At 48.0% G+C, this 18,077-nt stretch overlaps 1 protein-coding gene across 1 annotated transcript in view; it reads right to left on the minus strand.

Moving 5' to 3' along the window:
• The window catches only part of ATP7B (ATPase copper transporting beta), a 71,886-nt gene that overhangs the window by 17,240 nt on the left and 36,569 nt on the right, over positions 1–18,077 (minus strand). Inside the window, exons 4-10 of the mRNA XM_032403091.1 lie at positions 16,234–16,491; positions 13,957–14,120; positions 9,481–9,642; positions 7,316–7,392; positions 5,626–5,800; positions 4,265–4,498; positions 3,447–3,538 (exon numbers count right to left, since the gene is read on the minus strand). Coding sequence (XP_032258982.1) covers positions 3,447–3,538; positions 4,265–4,498; positions 5,626–5,800; positions 7,316–7,392; positions 9,481–9,642; positions 13,957–14,120; positions 16,234–16,491 — 1,162 coding nt within the window. The remainder of the gene's footprint in view (positions 1–3,446; positions 3,539–4,264; positions 4,499–5,625; positions 5,801–7,315; positions 7,393–9,480; positions 9,643–13,956; positions 14,121–16,233; positions 16,492–18,077) is intronic.

The raw sequence follows: 18,077 nt of genomic DNA on the forward strand, positions 1-18,077 counted from the left end.
TCTCTGCTTAATCTAAAGTTGAATTTCCCCTTTGATTTGAATTGACCATATCATTCTAAGCCCAAACAGCTTAATTTAAGGTGAACAGCACTTGATGGGGGTCAAGGTGGCTCCTTCCAGTGAATTCCCAGCATTTCTTCTTCAGAAGCTTGTGTCCCCCAAAACGCCACGGTGTGGGAACACACTTAATTGAGAGACAGTGTTTTCCCTAGCATTTCTTCTGCTTCTGGAGCTTCTGCCAGTAGTCTACCACACCCGTCTCCTCTCTCCTCTCCCTCCTCATCTAACACAAAGTAAAAAGACAAAAACTTAGACTAGAACAGCCACTACCTAGATGAAGTCTGTAACTCTGCTTTCCCCACTACCACAGGAGACTTCAATGCAGGAGACTGGGGACCAGGTCGTGTAGGCCCTTGAATGTCACCCCAACAAACATGGGGTGATTTCTTGAACATTTCATGGTCCTTTCATTCATTCAACTAGTAATCTGAGCACCTGCCACATGGGTGTCCCAGGGCAAGTGGCGCAAAAGCCAACCAGGCCTGGGGACAGGAAAGGCTTCTGGAGGACATGCCCCCCAAGCTGAGCCCTGAAGGACAAGCAGCCAGGCAGAGGGGAAGAAGAAAGGTATGTGGGGAGACCCGAGAGCCTCCTCCTGGGAGCTGCCAGTGGGGTGTGGCTGGGATAAGATGGAGGCATGGCGGCACAAGGGGCTGAGTCCAAGAGGTGGGCCAGGGCAGACGCCGAGTCTCATGTGCTCACTAAGCACACAGACTTCATCCTAAGGATGGCAGGGAATCGCTAAAGGAGCTCCAGCTACAGAGGAATACAAGGAGATCTGTGCTTCCAAGAGATCACTAGTGTGAATGTGGGAAGATATTTAGAAAGAGACGAAGCTGCAAGCAGGAGGCCAATGAAGACCCTGTGGCAGTGCTGTAGGGGACAGAGTGGGGGCAACAGGAAGGGGCAGGGGGTTACCACAGGTAACCACGTGCCACACTGATCACAGACACTCCTATCACCCAAGACTTGGGACACACAGGTGTCCCTGGCAGAGGGACAGGGAGGGACAGGCCCAAGTCTCGCTGAAAGGAGACAACTGAGGGGGGAAACTCTGGTGGCCTTCTGACCAGTCCACACCTGCAGAGGCCCGATGTGGCAAGGCCCCACAGAGGCGGAGGTCGACTTGGGGGCCCTGGCGCCAGCACACCTCATCTTCTAGAAAGTCAAGCTCCTCAGCACGACAGCGTGTGGCCCTGGCCCTGGGAGAGCGGAGTGTGACCACGGGCCTGTCACCTCCCAGCAGCCGGGAGCACACCGTCAGTGGGGTAGGAAGCACCACCCTAGTCTGACAGACGGAACTGTGCCTCACAGGCCGTAACTGACCTGCTCCTAGCACACAGCCTGTCTGCCTGTGGCAGGCCTGAAGGAACTCTGGTCTTCTGGCTCCTGGCTTAGAAAATGGTGCAACCACATAACGACGGTAGGAGTCTGGCCATAATGTGTCCACAGCCAAATGCTAATCGCCATCTTCTGACTGGGGTAGCCCCACCGTCCTTGGGCATTTCAAGTAGCTTTTGCCTTCTGGCAAAGATGCGTGTCTCCTCACATTCGAATCAACCGAGCAGTCCGTGTGACTGCGGCCGGTGCTTTCAGAAGCACTTCAAAACGAAAGGCAGCAAGTAAACGCAGCTGTCCATGGTTTTGTTCCCAGTCTGAATATTTCCATATCTCAGTAACTCTCACGTCATTAATTTATAAGGGGGAAAAAAAACACAGCCAAGGTGTGCAAATGCTACAGAGCCACGCAAACAGTCGCGTGCATGGAGGCCCACACGTGGCCAGCCGCTCTGTCCCACGGGATCCTCCTGCCCGGAAGACAGATTAGCAGGTGGCCAAGAGGGAGCTCTGCCACTCACCTGCCCTGGACGTGGGGCAAGTCACTCCACCCCACTAAGCTTCAGGTTCTTCCTAAAGACACGGGGATCACGGGAGCCCCTACCTCATAGGGTAGTTATCAGGTTAAATTAGGTAGTTTATATGAAGTACTGGCTAGTGGGAGTGGTACATGGTAAGTTCTCAAATCTCAACTACTGCTACCACAATTCCGCCCAGTACTTAAAAGCTAGCATCCAGACAAAAACCAGTGCTTCCATGCTGTGGTCGGCCGGTGCCTTATGCACAGCACAGGCTCGTCGAGTGCCCACCTGGAAAGCCGGGGTGGGGGCTCGCAGCCTCTGAGGGCCATCTCTGGGGGACACACTCATGAGCCCACACTGGCAACAGCGTGAAGAATGGGCATGTGCCGTGGGGGCGGGGCACAGGACTGCTTCGACAACAGGGGTTTGGACTGTATGTCATACTGGATGGTTAGAAGCAGCAAAGACAGACACCCTGAAGACCAAGATGAAATTGACAAAGGGAGGTTCCTGAGCAGAGGCCCAGAAGGAGAGGCCTCTGCCCCTGGGGTGGGGGGAAGGGAGCATGCAATGGGGAAGGTTAGCTTTGTGGCTCACTGAGTGACTGAGTGACAGGGAACTGACGGATTTCCCGCCTTGATGGCTTCTATTTTCAGCAGTCAGAGTGAGATCACAGGCCGAAGGGGAAAGTGGTGGGGCCAGAGAGAGATTTCAGGAATGTGAAGAAGGTTTGAAATAAGCACTGCCTAGAATATGAAAATGAGGCTGACCAGGGAAGTACAGAAGCCTTAATTTGTGCAAATGTCCATATTATTAAATGTGCCTTAAGAGTCAGTATGTGGAAGGGTTAAGAGCACGGACTCTGGAACTAAGAGCCTGAGTTATAGCCCATTCCACCACCTAACACCTGCGTGACCTCAGGCCAGTTGCTTAGCCTTTTTGATCATCAGTTTCCTCATCTGCAAAATATGGCTAATAGCAGTCCTTTCCTCCTACAGTTTTTTTTTTTAATTAGATTTAATACAAGGAGGTTAAAATAGTGTATGGCAGATAGCAAATGCCATGTAAGTTCCAGCAATAATGATAATAATTATTATTTTTAATATCTGCCAACCTTATGAAGAAGAAAAATACTTCTCACATTTGTATTATTTGGCAAGCTGAAACCCTACCTCTCAGCCTGTGTAAATCCTCCAGATCTTGCAAGGAAGGTCCAGCGTATAGTCCGTGCTCTTTGAAGCTTTCCCTGACCGCCTCTAGCCTTCCCCTTCTGTAGTCCGGGAACACTAGTCACCTAGACCTCTCATTTGTCATTTAGCCTACACACACCCCACCCTGAACTCTTGCACATGCTGTAGTCTGTAAATGCCTTGTTAATTACCTGGATCGAGAGGACAGATCTGACCGTACAAGTCTCTGCCTGCCCCCGCAAGGTCTAGTGTAACGTCATGAAGATGCTGGGTGTCTTGAGGTGTATTACACAGATTAATATAAACTGGTTGAAAACTCTGGATGTAGAGAACCCACCTGATGATCAAGTTGTCCTCGCCAAGGGTCACAACAGTGGCTTCCGTGGCTTGGAGAGACATGAGTTTGGCAAGGGCTTCTGAGGTTTTGCTCTAGGAAATAATCAGAATGGAAAACAAGAGCTATTGTAAGCTGACCCGTGCAAAGCCAGACCAACACTCACTAGGCTGGCGTGAAAAGCGGCTGGGGTTACAGAAAGCCCCTGCGGAAAGAGGCTGACCCCCTAACACAGCCACAGTGCACGTGAAAAGGCCCCTCCAGGAGAGATGTTACTCACTGCCGTCGACACGCAGCCATGTCACTGCCGCACTGAACGTACAATGCCACAAAGTGCCATGAATTACATTTCAGCAGAAAATACAAAACCAGTCTGTCCATTAGCTGCTTTTTTTTTTTTTGGGGTTCAATCTAATTTCTCTTAGAGCTTGAGTCCTACTCTTTTATAGAATAGGTTAAAATGTGGGTATAATGCAGGGTGTTAAAAATGGCATGACCCTCAGATGGAAACGTGGATGTGTAGACTAATAAGCCATATAGTCAGTTATGTACAAAGAGGTGGTGTGGGCGCTGCCCTGAAATTTCCATTATGCAATGTGCCTGAACAAAGGTTTCAATAATTAACCAGATTAGCTGGGATTTCGGAAGTAGCAACCAATTTGGAGATTAGTGATCAGAACACCTAATTATACGTAGGTGTCACATTTCTTTAAGTCTTTCTCTAGACTGTGTGTAATTAGTAATTCTAAATAAGGTGTTCAGATGAATCAAGATTTACATTACTGAAGAACAGTTCTTTTTTCACCTGCAGCTGCGGTTACCTTTGCCACGTGTTCCAGCCACCGCCCCAGGGCAATGAACACAAAGAGCATGGGAGGGGTGTCGAAGAAGGTCACAGGGCTCCTCTCCGCCTTCTCGGCCACAGCCACCACCAGGATGAAGAGCGAGTAGGTGTAGGCGATGCTGGTGGCCAGCACAATGAGCACATCCATGTTGGCCGCCCTGTGCCTCAGAGATCTGTAGGCCTGGACGTAGAAGTACCACCCGCCAAGGAGCTGAAAGACAGCAGAGGAAGCAACAGCTGCTCAAGGAGGCCCGGAGCCCAAGGAGCCACCAGATGCCCAGAGGCCCCTCGCGCCTGCAAGTGCTTGGACATGACTTTCTCCTCGGCAGGGGACGTGCAGGAAATGTATTTCCTGATACACAGGCCTATGGATTTCTGGCACAGGAACGTAGGGTCAAGGTCTTGGGGGACCTTTAAAACCCAGAGTACATAACCTGAATGTCCATCAACAGGGCAAGGGGGCCATGGGGACATAAAGCATGGTCCATTTATACTGTGGACAGTGCTCTGCAGTCCTGAGAAAGAATGTGCTAGATCTATAAACCACTGGCATGAAAGATGCCCATAATACATGGTTAAGTGAAAAAGCCAGTTATAAATCAATTTATCTAGTATGATCCTATTCCAGTTAAAAAATAAAAAGCCCATGTGTCTGTATTATGTGAACACGTACACACACCTACATATATAAGCACATGTGTATTTTCTCTACATAGATGAAGATCTGTAAACATACACGTCCAACTAGTACTAATACTAAGGTAACCCTGGGGAACAGGATTGGGCTGGAGGCGGAGTATGATTCCAGTGAAAGAGTATCTTCCCCTTTGCTGCTTCTCCTTCAGCATGGTTTGAATTGTCTACAATAAATATACTTTACATTTGTAATTAAAAAGAAAATACAGGAACAAGCAAATTCAGGCCACAAATATTGCCCTCAGATAGTCTTCAACTAAGCATCCTGTCGTTAAGGCAGGAGTTTTATTTTATATTCTAAAACAGACAGAGGGCACACTTCCCAGCAGCAGCAACTCAGCTAGCTCCTTAATATCACCCCTGGAGGAGAAGTTCCAGGAGGCCTGTCTCAGGGCTTGCTACTCCAGGGAGAGTTTGAGCACCTACAACCGTGAAAGTGACGGTAAAACCAGGTCCTTTTAAGCATCTTGCACCCAGCCCCCCCCTCCCCCCCCCCCCCCCCAGCCGTAAGACAGAGAAAAGAGCCCCTGCAGGACAGCTGTGATAGCCAGGCTGAAGGGCTGTGTCTGGCACGGGAGGGCGGAGAACCTGTCGGCCACACACAGGCAGGGAGGGCAGAGGTTGGCCCTTTCTGATACACACCTGGACAAAGGTACACAAGATAAAGAAGATGAGATTTAGAATGGACAGTCCTGGAATGATGTTGTGGTCCAGGACCATAGACTCGTGGGGCTCGTTGCTGGGCACCAACATATAGATCATCAGACCCATGACGGGGATGCCGAACACCAGGCTGCACAGAAAAGACTTCTTCCACCTGCAGAGCAAAGCAGGGACACCGGCCTGTCAGGTATCACCTGTCACTGGGATTGTGGGCTGGTCTCCTCCTGGGGACTCAGTTTCAGATCGTCTGGGACAGACAACCAGTGGTGTGAAACGAAGGGAAGGCTCCCTCCCTGACACCAGCCACCTGAGAGCACCGACAGGTTTAAACTTGGCAAGGACGTGCCAGAGATATACTAGACGCCCCTGCCCGTCCGAGGCTGACCTGTTGCCTCTAATCCATAGGGAGGGCAACTGAGGCCCAGAACTGAGAACCCAAAGAAGTGGAACATCCCGGTCCATATGGCGGCCTACTGCTCTTTTTTCAAAATAAAATCTTATACAGACTCCCAAGTAAAAACAGATAAAAGCAAAATTTATTAGTCTGACCTTACTTTTACATTTGATTTTTAAACTATTACTTAATATAGGCAGTGAGAACTGTAAAGCCATCTTGGTGAACACCAAAGTTTGACGTGGGGGTTGCAGGTGACAGCTGTGGTCTCACGTCAGCATCCATGAAATTCCCACCATGTGTCGTGGAAGCTCTAGCATGCCTCCACTCCGGTCTGCAAACCGCGGGCCGCAGGACTGAAGTCTCAGACTCTCAGCCTGTCGCCCAGGGCCCCGAGAATTAGCCCCTTGCTCGCTTTCCAGGTGCCTCTCCTGTCAGGCCTTCCCTGCTCCAGGCATGCTGAACAGAGCTCACAGGAATCCCTGAAGGCCCCCTGCCTCCATGCCCCTAGAAGACCCTCATGTCAACCCCCGACCCCCACCCCCACAGCCTGGCAAACCTCCTCTCATTCTTCGAGGCTCAGATCACGTGTCCCCTGCTGGTTGGCTTCCCAGACCCCCTGAACCCACTTGATCCACTGCTCAACCACTCATTCCTAGCCCAGCTATGGGCCTCTCCAAGGCAGGGATGGTATCCTATTCATCCCTAGCACTTGGCATCGTGCCCTGCATACAAAAGCACCCTTGTGTTTGTTGAATGAGTAAGTGAACATCTGCAACAATGAATGAACTCAGGCTGCCTTTTTCCCAGGCCATTTTCTTTCCAATGACCATGGTTCCTGCCCTCAGACCCTACTTCTAGAACCCATTCAAATAAAGTCTTAAAATACTCTGTTGTGAAAGAAAAAAATCCACTCTCTTCCTCCCAACTTAAGTCAGCCACCAGCCGTAAGTGGCGATTTAAATTAAAATCAGTTAAGATGAAATGAAATGAAGAATTCAGCTCCTCGCTCGTACTAAGTGCTCCGCAGCTGGTGGCTAGCGTCCCGGGCAGTGTGGGTATAGAACATCTCTGCCACCGCAGAACGTTCTGTCGGACAGCACTGCTTTAGGAGGGTAGCATCACAGGGGCAGCAAAGGCAACTCCTCCAAGTGGAAGGTGCTGTGGGAAGCCAGGACAGCAGGGACACCCATGAGCACAGAATGAGGCAGTCAGGCCCGGCGAGGGGGGGACACTCAGTCAAGAGCGCCAGTGTACCTTTTCTGTTCTACCTACTGCTTTATTTCCACCTTGTGGTCCAAGTGATGCGCGCTGGGGTTTCTCTGGGCCGGGGAAGCATGAAAGCCGATTTCCTTATTATTAAAAAAAAGAGAAGTGAGAAACAGGGAGGAAAGAACTTGGTTAAAACATGCATTGGTAGAAAGCATTTTACATCTTTGGAAATTAGAAAGTTAATCAAAAATCGCCTCAAAAGACTGTATTGGTTTTTCCGCTCATGACTTCCGTACCCAAATCACACTACAAATCCTGTCAGAGGTCCAGCACCATCTATGCTTACAGACTGTGTCATCCTCAGGGGCTGGCCTCAGATGGCGACTCCTGGTCCCTCCGCGGGCAAAGGCAGCAGGTTCTGGGAGAAACTTCAACATGCCCCGAGGCTGATCAATGACAAATTTATACACACAGAATTTTTGTGTGAGGAACCCCAACTAGGGAGTGGTCAGGTCAGGCGCTGTCATTCCCGGCCTGAGGGAACTGCAGCTCAGAGCCATCATGCTACCAGAAGAGCAAGGCCCCGTGCTCAGTGAACAGGTCTCTGGGCTCCCAGCCTGGGCCTCTCCCCGGCGAGCAGACCCTGGCTCCTTTGGCACCTGCAAGCCGAGGCTTCCCCTGAAGCCAGACGGGCACCGCACCACAATCTGCTGGCTCTTTTCAGGGAATAAACTCCAGCAATTCTTTCGCCACCTCGCTCCCTGACCCTCTCCGCCTCATCTGATCGGACCCCTTTACGAAATTACATGGGAAAGGCCGCCAGGAAATGTCCTGTCGGTCAGGACGATATAAGGAGGGGCCCCAGGACTCTGATAATGGGATTTCGCACGAAAATGAAAAGTTACGGTTGGAGAAAGGGCATCTAAGACTGTCTAAAGACAAACCCTCTTACAACGAACACCGGCCTAGTTACATTAGGGAAGGAGGCAGCAGAGATGCAGAAACGGGGGCCAGACATCAGCAATATTCCTCAAATGAGCACAGAGATGCTCCTGCACCGAGCTCAGCCAGTGGCGTGGAGGCCAGGAGGGGCACGAGGAGTAAGAAGGTGACAGAGATGTGGTCCGAGCACCCCCTGGGACCGTCCCTCCGACGGCACATCAGTCTGCCTCCCCGGCCTCACCAATGGCCCCTCACTACTGTTCCGTAAGGCCTGTGCTGTGGCAAAAATCGAAAGGCCGCTGAGCTTGGAACTGTGAGGTGTGGGTCTGAGGGCCGGTCCTGCAAGGTTTAGCAGGATACCAGTGAGCGGGGTCACTTAACCTCCCTGGGGATCTCTCCCCACCTGACAGAGAAGCTGTGCTGTCTGCCTCTGAGACGGGGGGTTATAGCAGCAGCGGCAGGAGGAGCGGTAACACACATCAGGGAGCTCCGCCAGGCCGCACAACACACAACCTGTCTCCTCAGCACACACACAACGAAGAGAAAATGAAAGACGACACCGAGGCTGCTACTAGAGGTTTCCCTGCATTAGCACTTCCTGCTAAACTTGAGTTTATCCTGACCATCAGTTCATCTTGTGAGTTAACCTAGCTCAGTCTGGACTGTTGTAACCCATTCAGATCACCACTAATGCTCACCCTCTTATGGTGTGCTATCAACAGACCTTACAAAGGAAATGGATTGTCTGTGGACAAAGCGAGGGAGGGAACAGAGGGAGGCAGTGTGTGAAAACTATTCTAATTGATTTTCCAAACGAGAAACAACTAAACTCTCTCATTGTCAAGCAGGCCCAGCATAGTGGTAAAATGCAGTGTAACTCCTCTCATTACCAACAATCCTTTGGTCTACAGATACTTGGTACAGATATAAGTAATACTTTATAATTACAATTAGGTAATTTAACCCCATGTGCCCAGGTATCTTACTGATATTGATGTTTCTCAGGGAATTCAGGAATTCACTGATTTTCACCCTCAGATTATCTGATATTTACTTAATTTCAGTTTATTTTAAAACGATTCACCTTCACTTCCATGGGAAAGCTTGAAGGATAGGTTAGGTGACCTTTTTCTTTTCTTTTTAATTTTTTGGTTAGCTATATTTTCTCATTTTTCCACAATGATTATAGATCACTGTTTTTTAAAAAGGGGGCATATTTTTTAAATTGAAGTAGAGTTGAGACACGTTACATTAGTTTGTATAATGTTTTTTAACGAATGACTTACCTCGATAATTCGGACAATATCCCGTGCACCGATAATTTCAGGATCGAACTTCACATGGGCTTTGCTGGTGGCAAGGGCCACAGACGCGTAGGTGATGCCGTTTGTCCTTGTGAGTTTGGACTCTATGTTGTGAACACAGGATGCGCAGGTCATCCCCGTGATCTGCCACACAGGATGACAAAAATACTACTCACTTGGGATTGAGAGGATCCCATCAAAGGCACACAGGGAGCGGGGTCAACAGGCAGCCACGAGCCCTTCCTCCTTCCACGGCATCATTCCCAAGGCTCTGGACTCCCACCTCCAGATCCCATGTGCAAGATTTTCCTCCGGGACGCTCCCCCAGGGGCTGAGGGCAGGTAAACAGTGGTTCTTCCCCAACTCAGGGACGAGAGACATAGCCAGTCACAAAGCAGATGGCGACAAACCAACACTGACTTCCAGCTCTGACAGTGAGGAGCTTTCGTAAGCCACCCTACCCTCTCTGTTTTGCCACTTCTGCCACGCTGTGCATATGGATGTGAGAAAGGGAGTCGGAAATGAGACATGCCATCCCTGTAATATGTGTTAGGCAAGCCAGACAAGTCACTCTCTTGAGCATCAGTGGTCAACATTTCCCAGAACGCTCATTAAATACAGACATAAAACGTCTACAGACAGTATCTGAACGTGTGATGATGATGATACAACTATTGAGACTGCTTCGAACATTGCTCAATGAATGTTTTCACCGAACTGAGAGATTTCCCCTAAGGTCAGGAACACGGCAGGGATGCCCACTCTTACCACTGTTGTGCAACATGGTACTAGAAGTCCTAGCCTCAGCAATCAGACAACAAAAAGAAATAAAAGGCATCTGAATCAGCAAAGAAATCAAACTCTCACTCCTTGCAGATGACATGATACTTTATGTGGAAAACCCAAAAGACTCCACCCCAAAACTGCTAGAACTCATATAGGAATTCAGTAAAGTGGCAGGATATAAAATCAATGCACAGAAATCAGTTGCATGTCTATACACTAACAATGATAGAGAAGAAAGAGAAATTAAGGAATCAATCCCATTTACAATTACACCAAAACCTGTAAGAAACCTAGGAATAAACCTAACCAAAGAGGCAAAGGATCTGTACTCAGAAAACTATAGAACACTTATGAAAGAAATTGAGGAAGACACAAAGAAATGGAGAAACATTCCATGCTCATGGATTGGAAGAACAAATATTGTTCAAACGTCTACGTTATCCAGAGCAATCTATGCATTCAATGCAATCCCTAACAAAATACCATCCACTTTTTTCACAGAGCTGGAACAAATAATCCTAAAATTTGTATGGAACTAGAAAAGACCCCAAATAGCCAAAGAAATGTTGAAAAAGAAAATCACAATTCCAGGCTTCAAGCTCTATTACAAAGCTGTAATCATCAAGACAGTATGGTACTGGCACAAAAACAGACACATGGATCAATGGAACAGAATAGAGAGCCCAGAAATGGACCCTCAACTCTATGGTCAACTAATCTTCGAAAAAGCAGGAAAAAATATCCAATGGAAAAAAGACAGTCTCTTCAACAAATGGTGTTGAGAAAATTGGACAGCCACATGCAGAAGATTGAAACTGGACCATTTCCTTATACCATACACAAAAATAGACTCCAAATGGATGAAAGACCTAAATGTGCGACAGGAATCCATCAAAATCCTTGAGGAGAACACAGGCAGCAACCTCTTCGACCTCGGCTGCAGCAATTTCTGCCTAGACACATCAACAAAGGCAAGGGAAGCAAGGGCAAAAATGAACTATTGGGACCTCATCAAGATAAAACGTTTTTGCACAGCAAAGGAAACAAGTCAACAAAACCAAAAGACAACCGACAGAATGGGAGAAGAGATTTGCAAATGACATATCAAATAAAAGGCTAGTATCCAAAATCTATAAAGAACTTATCAAACTCAACACCCAAAGGGCAAATAGTCTAATCAAGAAATGGGCAGAAGACATGAAGAAACATTTCTCCAAAGAAGACATACAAATGGCCAACAGACACATGATAAAATGCTCAACATCACTCGGCATCAGGGAAATCCAAATCAAAACCTCAATGAGATACTACCTCACACCAGTCAGAATGGCTAAAATTAACAAGTCAGGAAACGACAGATGTTGGCGAGGATGCGGAGAAAGGGGAACCCTCCTACACTGTTGGTGGGAATGCTAGCTGATGCAGCCACTCTGGAAAACAGTATGGAGGTTCCTCAAAAAGTTGAAAATAGAGCTACCATACAACCCAGCAATTGCACTACTAGGTATTTACCCCAAAGATACAAATGTAGTGATCTGAAGGGGTACGTGCACCCCAATGTTTATAGCAGCAATGTCTACAATAGCCAAATGGAAAGAGCCCAGATGTCCACTGACAGATGAATGGATAAAGAAGATGTGGTATATATATATATACAATGGATTATTACTCAGCCATCAAAAAAAAAATGAAATCTTGCCATTTGCAATAATGTGGATGGAACTAGAGGGTATTACGCTGAGTGAAATAAGTCAATCAGAGAAAGACAATTATCACATGATTTCACTCATGTGGAATTTTTTAAGAAACAAAAGAGGATCATAGGGGAAGAGAGGGAAAAATAAAACAAGATGAAATCAGAGAGAGAGACAAACCATAAGAGACTCTTAATCATAGGAAACAAACTGAGGGTGGCTGGAGGGGAGGGGGTAGGGGTGGGGGATGGGGTAACTGGGTGATGGACATTCAGGAGGGCTCGTGATTTAATGAGCACTGGGTGTTATATAAGACTGATGAATCACTGAACTCTACCACTGAAACTAATGATACACTATATGTTAATTGAATTTAAATTTAAAAAAAAGAATACATTATATATTACCATAGCTATTGTAATTCAATTCCTTTAGGTTTTAACAAGCATTACATCGCAAGAGTGTTGTAATTTGCAAATATTAACCTGACACTTAAAAATCTGGAACATTTAAAATACTTTAGGCAGCTCTAATAAAATTGGAACCCAGACAATGAGTATGACTCTGATAAAACCTCTTCACAATTCTAGCTCTGCTTTGTTCAAAGTTCTGCAGTGCTTAGTATGTCATCGATACTCTTTGTATGTTCAATTCTGTGCAAGAATATCTTGTGGAGATTAAAATTCAAATAGAATATATTTTAGGAACTATTCATAACCGGGATCCCACACCTGCATAAATTAAGTTCAAAAACCATGTCATACATCTTTTATTTATAAGCTACCTTTTCTCAACACAATTAAACCCATTAACTCAATGAATAAATTCTTTTGTCATTTGGACCTATAGACAAATACATACACGTATAACGAAGTAATAATTTAGTTATGCATTTGTCTTACCCATTTCTTTATTATCTTTTTCTCTTATTGGCAAAATAAAGATTAAAATGTGTATTCAAAAAACAATGTTTTCACCTTTCCCAATAATATTCATGATCTAGATTTTCCACAGTGGTCTGAGCTGGCAGAGGCATCCCCATTGGGGCTGGGGTCTGCAGCGGGGGCCACGCTCCGGACTCAGGGGTGCCGCGGGCTGGAAGCCGGAGAGCAGAACACTTCACCTGACCATACACCGGGAGGCCCATCCAGAGCAAAGGGTTTGCTCGACAAAGAAGGCCCCTTATCAAGAGCTCAAAGTGCCACTCGCGTCCTTAGTACTCAAACATTTACTTACCATAATGGCAGTGACTAAACACGGTAAGGGAGTTAAGGCTCTTCCTCCTCGGTACAATGGCACTACTCAATTCCTTGTCCTAAGCCTCCCTTTATTTACACAAAAAGAGCTTTATACAGAAGTGCTTGTGAATACAGCACAGTGGAAATGCGAGTCTAGTACCTAGTGTTGCGACGATGTGCTGTCATGTACCTCTGGTAACCTGGACAGACAGCAAACAATAACCTCCCCTACCACCCTGGCATCCAGCCTTGGCCGCCACCGCAGGCTGGGTGCTACGGGACACTGGTCGCCACTTAGCTCCCAGACGCCCCTGTGCCTGCAGGCGGGCTGTGATAGCACCAGGGGCCCTGGCTACCACACTGACTCACCCCCTCTGGCCTCGAGACGCCTCTGGGCTTTCTGGAATGTGTTCAGGTTCAACGCCCTCAAATCCAAGCTCTGGACAGCTGCCATTTAAATGCCTCTTCTTCCTACACTCCCACCACTCACCTCCCCCTCCTCCTCACACCGTGGATGCGCCCAGTGGGGTGCAGCCCTATGACTGTGACAGGCCCGACATTCCTCACAAAATGAACAGGTCGTCGTTGTTGGCTTCAAAGGAAAACACAACAAACAAAACCCCAACAACACACAGGATATGTGTAAAACGGGAGAAGTTTCCTGGCCCCTGTCGGAGGCCTGCAGCCCTGCGGCCCCAGCTCCCGCCCCCAGCTCCTGCCCAGCCGCCGGCCGCACTTACGATCAGCTCGAGGTCGCCGTCTGAGCCTGTGTAGTCTTCCATTACCACCGCCTCAAAGCCCAAGTCACTGATGAGCCGAGCTATCTCCAGTGGCTGGATGACTTCTGGGTTATACTTAACCTCTGCCTTCCCGGCCATCAGGGCAACCAGCACCGAGAGAATACCTGGAACCATCGGGCCACAGTTATAACACTCCAGGCAAGGCCTCTGAGATGACAAAGTCAACATAACCTAACAAAGAAACACATCTGCCCCAGAAGCCTCTAGAAGAGGAGTCCTCAAACCTGACTGCACACTAGGATCACTTGGCGATCACCAGGCCCGGCCCTAAACTCAAACCAGTTAAATCAGAAGCCCTCAGGGTGGGTGCCACGCGACTTTAATGCACCAGCCAAGTGTGAGAACCAGTGTTCTAGAACAATGCTTCTCACATTTTGATGGGCACATGAACCACCTGAGGACCCTGTTAAACTCCAGATTCTGGTTCAGTCGGTCTGGAGTGGGTCTGGGGTTCTGCAGATGCACCCCGCTCCCACACAGTCTCTGTGCTGCTGGCCGGGCGTTACTGAGTCAGGCTCCAGAAGATGCCAAGGGTGCCGAGGGCACACACACCTCACCGCAAGGGATACGGTCTGCAGCTCGCAACTACTATTCCATCAGTGGTGGACTTTTTTCTTCAGACACTTTTCACACACAGAAAAAAAATTCTTTCAAAGGTACTTTTCCTCCCTCTTTTTCACTCTCTAAGCCCTTTCAGAAGTGGAAGAGAACTCCCAGGCTGCAGACCATCTCCAACATGTAACAGTCTGGCTTACAACTTTTCGACTTTGTGATGGTGCAAAGGTGATACACGTTCAGCAGAAACCGCACTTCCAACTGTGGATCCGGACCTTTCCTGGGGCTAGCGCTATGCTGTAAAGCCTTCTCTGGACGTGCCGGGCAGCGGCTGAGCGCCTCGGCTCCCATCAGCTGTGGGAACAACCGACATACGTTCTGACCCGCGTAAGGTCGGTTCGGCCAAGCTACGATGTGCCCTAGGTTAGGTGGATTAAATGTATTTTCGACTCAGGATATTTTCAGCGTATGATGGGTTTATTGGGACATAATGCTATTGTAAGTCCAGTGAGATCTGTACCTTGCTAACACTATTGTGTGAGTTTGAGGGGGAAACACGACTCATTCACATAAAACAAAGACATGTGCTTTAGAAAGGATGCCATAATGGATAAAAATGGGGGAGTCACAGGCACCATGAGATATAGGATATTTTATGAGCAGCCAGCCCATGGATGACAAGCACGCCTCAATTTGCAAACAGTCGTTCTAGAGCTCCAGGACACATACAGCATAGGGAACCAGAGGCTGGAAACGTGTCACCCTACTTTCGGGCTGACTGTGAAGGCCAAGGAGTCTGAGCAGAGAGATACATGGAGAGAGAGAAAGTGACTCTGCTGGAGTCAGGGTTAAGATATTTTCCAAACAAAAGACTAGGACCGGATTATTGCTGCACTTTCAGGTTTAAGAGACAGTATTGGAAATGCAGTTTAGAGGACAACACTGTGGCCCTTCTACAACACTCTGTGATTTACAGGAGCAAAGGATGGGATGTTCAAAACTGCCACTTCTCCACAAACTGCAGGCTATGTACTCATGCGACAGTGTGAGGCCGATGGCTGGGGCTGGAGGGGAAAACAGAGATGACCACCGGGACAAGCTAACTGAGGAAGCTACCCATGGAATGTGCCAGGACCTTTACATTGCACTTCCCATCACTAACTCACTCAGAGATACATTCTATTCTATCTTAAACAAGCTAAACACTTCCAAAAGAACACAATGCCAAGTGCCCAAGAACATCAGACAGACTTCTCTGCTATCATACAACGAACTTGCTGCCAGATGATCAGGGCTGCTGATAAACTGAGTCAGTGGGGACTGTGAAGGGAGAGCACGATGCCCATCCTGCTGCCCGCAGCATCTGACAGCCTGCACATGCAGCCTCCCCAGCCTAACATGGGCGCAGCCTCCCCAAGTCTAATGTGGGGGCAGGCCTCTTACCTGCTTCTTTTTTTTTTTTTTTTTAAGATTTTATTTATTTATTTGACAGAGAGAGGCAGCGCGAGAGAGGGAACACAAGCAGGGGGAGCGGGAGAGGGAGAAGCAGGCTTCCCTCTGAGCAGGGAGCCCGATGCGGGGCTCAATCCCAGGACCCTGGGATCATGACCTGAGCTGAAGGCAGACACTTAACGACTGAGCCACCCAGGCGCCCCCTCTTACCTGCTTCTTTCTGCAGGTTTCTCTCTATGTTGGACACACAGGATGCACAGGTCATGCCTGTGATCTGTAAAAAGCACTTCTGAGGTGCCGCTGTGGTAGAGGCTTGCGGGGACTTGGACGAGGAGCCGGGGCTGTGGTTTTTAGGGAGCCCCCCAGCATGGGGAGCCTCTTCCTGCACAGACACAGGTACGCCAGCTGTGGGGTGCGCTGAGGAATTCCCAGCACTGTGGTTTCCAACATGGTTGCTGTAACAGTTTTCTAGAATAAAACGTAAGAAATCATTCAGATTAGAAGAATAACTTTTTTTAGAACAGGAGGTTCAAGCCTGACGGAAGCAAATGAAAGCTCCTGAAGAAGCTCCATGGGGGTTGGTTTCCATCACTGCCCCCCTCCCACCAGAGACAGAGGCACACAATCACAGACATATGAAAAGATGCCAATACTCAAGAATGGAATGTTCCAGCTGGATGAGTGCTCTAATTAGACGACGACAACAAGAACTCACCAGGCCCTCCACTAAGCACATGGATGACCTCCTTTAAAATAGCTGTACAATATCTTGTACAGATAGAGAAATGGGTTAAAGAAATTTAAAAATGTGCCCCAAACCCCTCAGGTAGTAAGTAATGAAGCTAGCTTCTAAACCAGGTCTCTTCACCCCCAGGATCTGTACCTTTAAGTATCACATTCTCCTTAGCAGAGGTTTGTTCCCCCTCAAAGAATCCAGTGGACCCCAAACCCCTTTACTGAGTTGTCTGCCTTTCCCTATTGTTTGCCTGTGTCCTGGATGTGCTGTGGACACGAGTCCTTGTCAGGTGCCCGCACCGCCCATACCTGTTCCAGGCTGTGTTCTGTACCCGCACCCTCAGCTCGTGGTGGCTCTTCTGACAGAACAAGTCCTGAACGGTAACGAGGCCCAGCTTACCAACCAACTAAACCAGCTTTAATGGTTAGTATGTTTTGTGCTCCAGTAGCAGATCTGTCTGCCTAAACACTAAAAATATTCATACAGTTTCCTTCTAGGAGCTGCTACTTTCATAAACTTCCATATCAGGCCTATGACATACTGCAAATTAACTTTGTGTAAGTTAAGAGGTGAGACTTAAGGTTAATTTCTTTCCATTTGGATATCCAGCTCCATAAACTGAAAATATCATCCTCCCCCCCCCCCCAAGGAGTTCTGGGGATGAGAGTGCAGACATCATCAGGGGCCATTTTTCTGCCCACCACATACATACCTACATCCGTCACTAATCACCCAGATCAAGATCTAGGACGTTTCCATCACTCCAGAAAGTCACACAATTTTGATGACAGAAAGTACTTTTAAGAGTATATACAAAAGAAAAAAAAAAAAGAGTATATACAAAAGATAATTATATCACTTAACAATGAACTCTCATTATTTGAAAATCCAAGCTGCAGAAGACAGAAGTTGGCATTAACGTGTACTGAGAATAGGCCGTGACTTTCAAGTTTTTCTAAATAAATCTCACATCCTGGGATGTTTTGCTCGTTTTCTGAAAGGTGGCTTAAAAGCTACTTCCACTCATTCTAAGGGTCCAGCTGACTGGCCCTTTCAGCACCTTCAGTGAAAACCCCCCACCACTCCGGCCTCACAGGACCTCTCTCCCTTCTGATGCAGGGACCACAGCTCACCCACCAGCACAGGTACACTCTCCTGGGCCTGGTCATTGTTCAAAATGACTCTGCCCTTTGGATCTCAAATTCACAAAAGCTGTTTTGTGGCCACAACCTCTCAACGTTCTATGTCCTGCACGCATCCATCTGCACCGTACCTGTCCAACCCCCCTGCACCTGTCCAACCCCCCTGCACCTGTCCA

Source organism: Phoca vitulina, unplaced genomic scaffold (assembly GCF_004348235.1).
Source record: "Phoca vitulina isolate PV1807 unplaced genomic scaffold, GSC_HSeal_1.0 scaffold5, whole genome shotgun sequence".
NCBI lineage: Eukaryota > Metazoa > Chordata > Mammalia > Carnivora > Phocidae > Phoca > Phoca vitulina.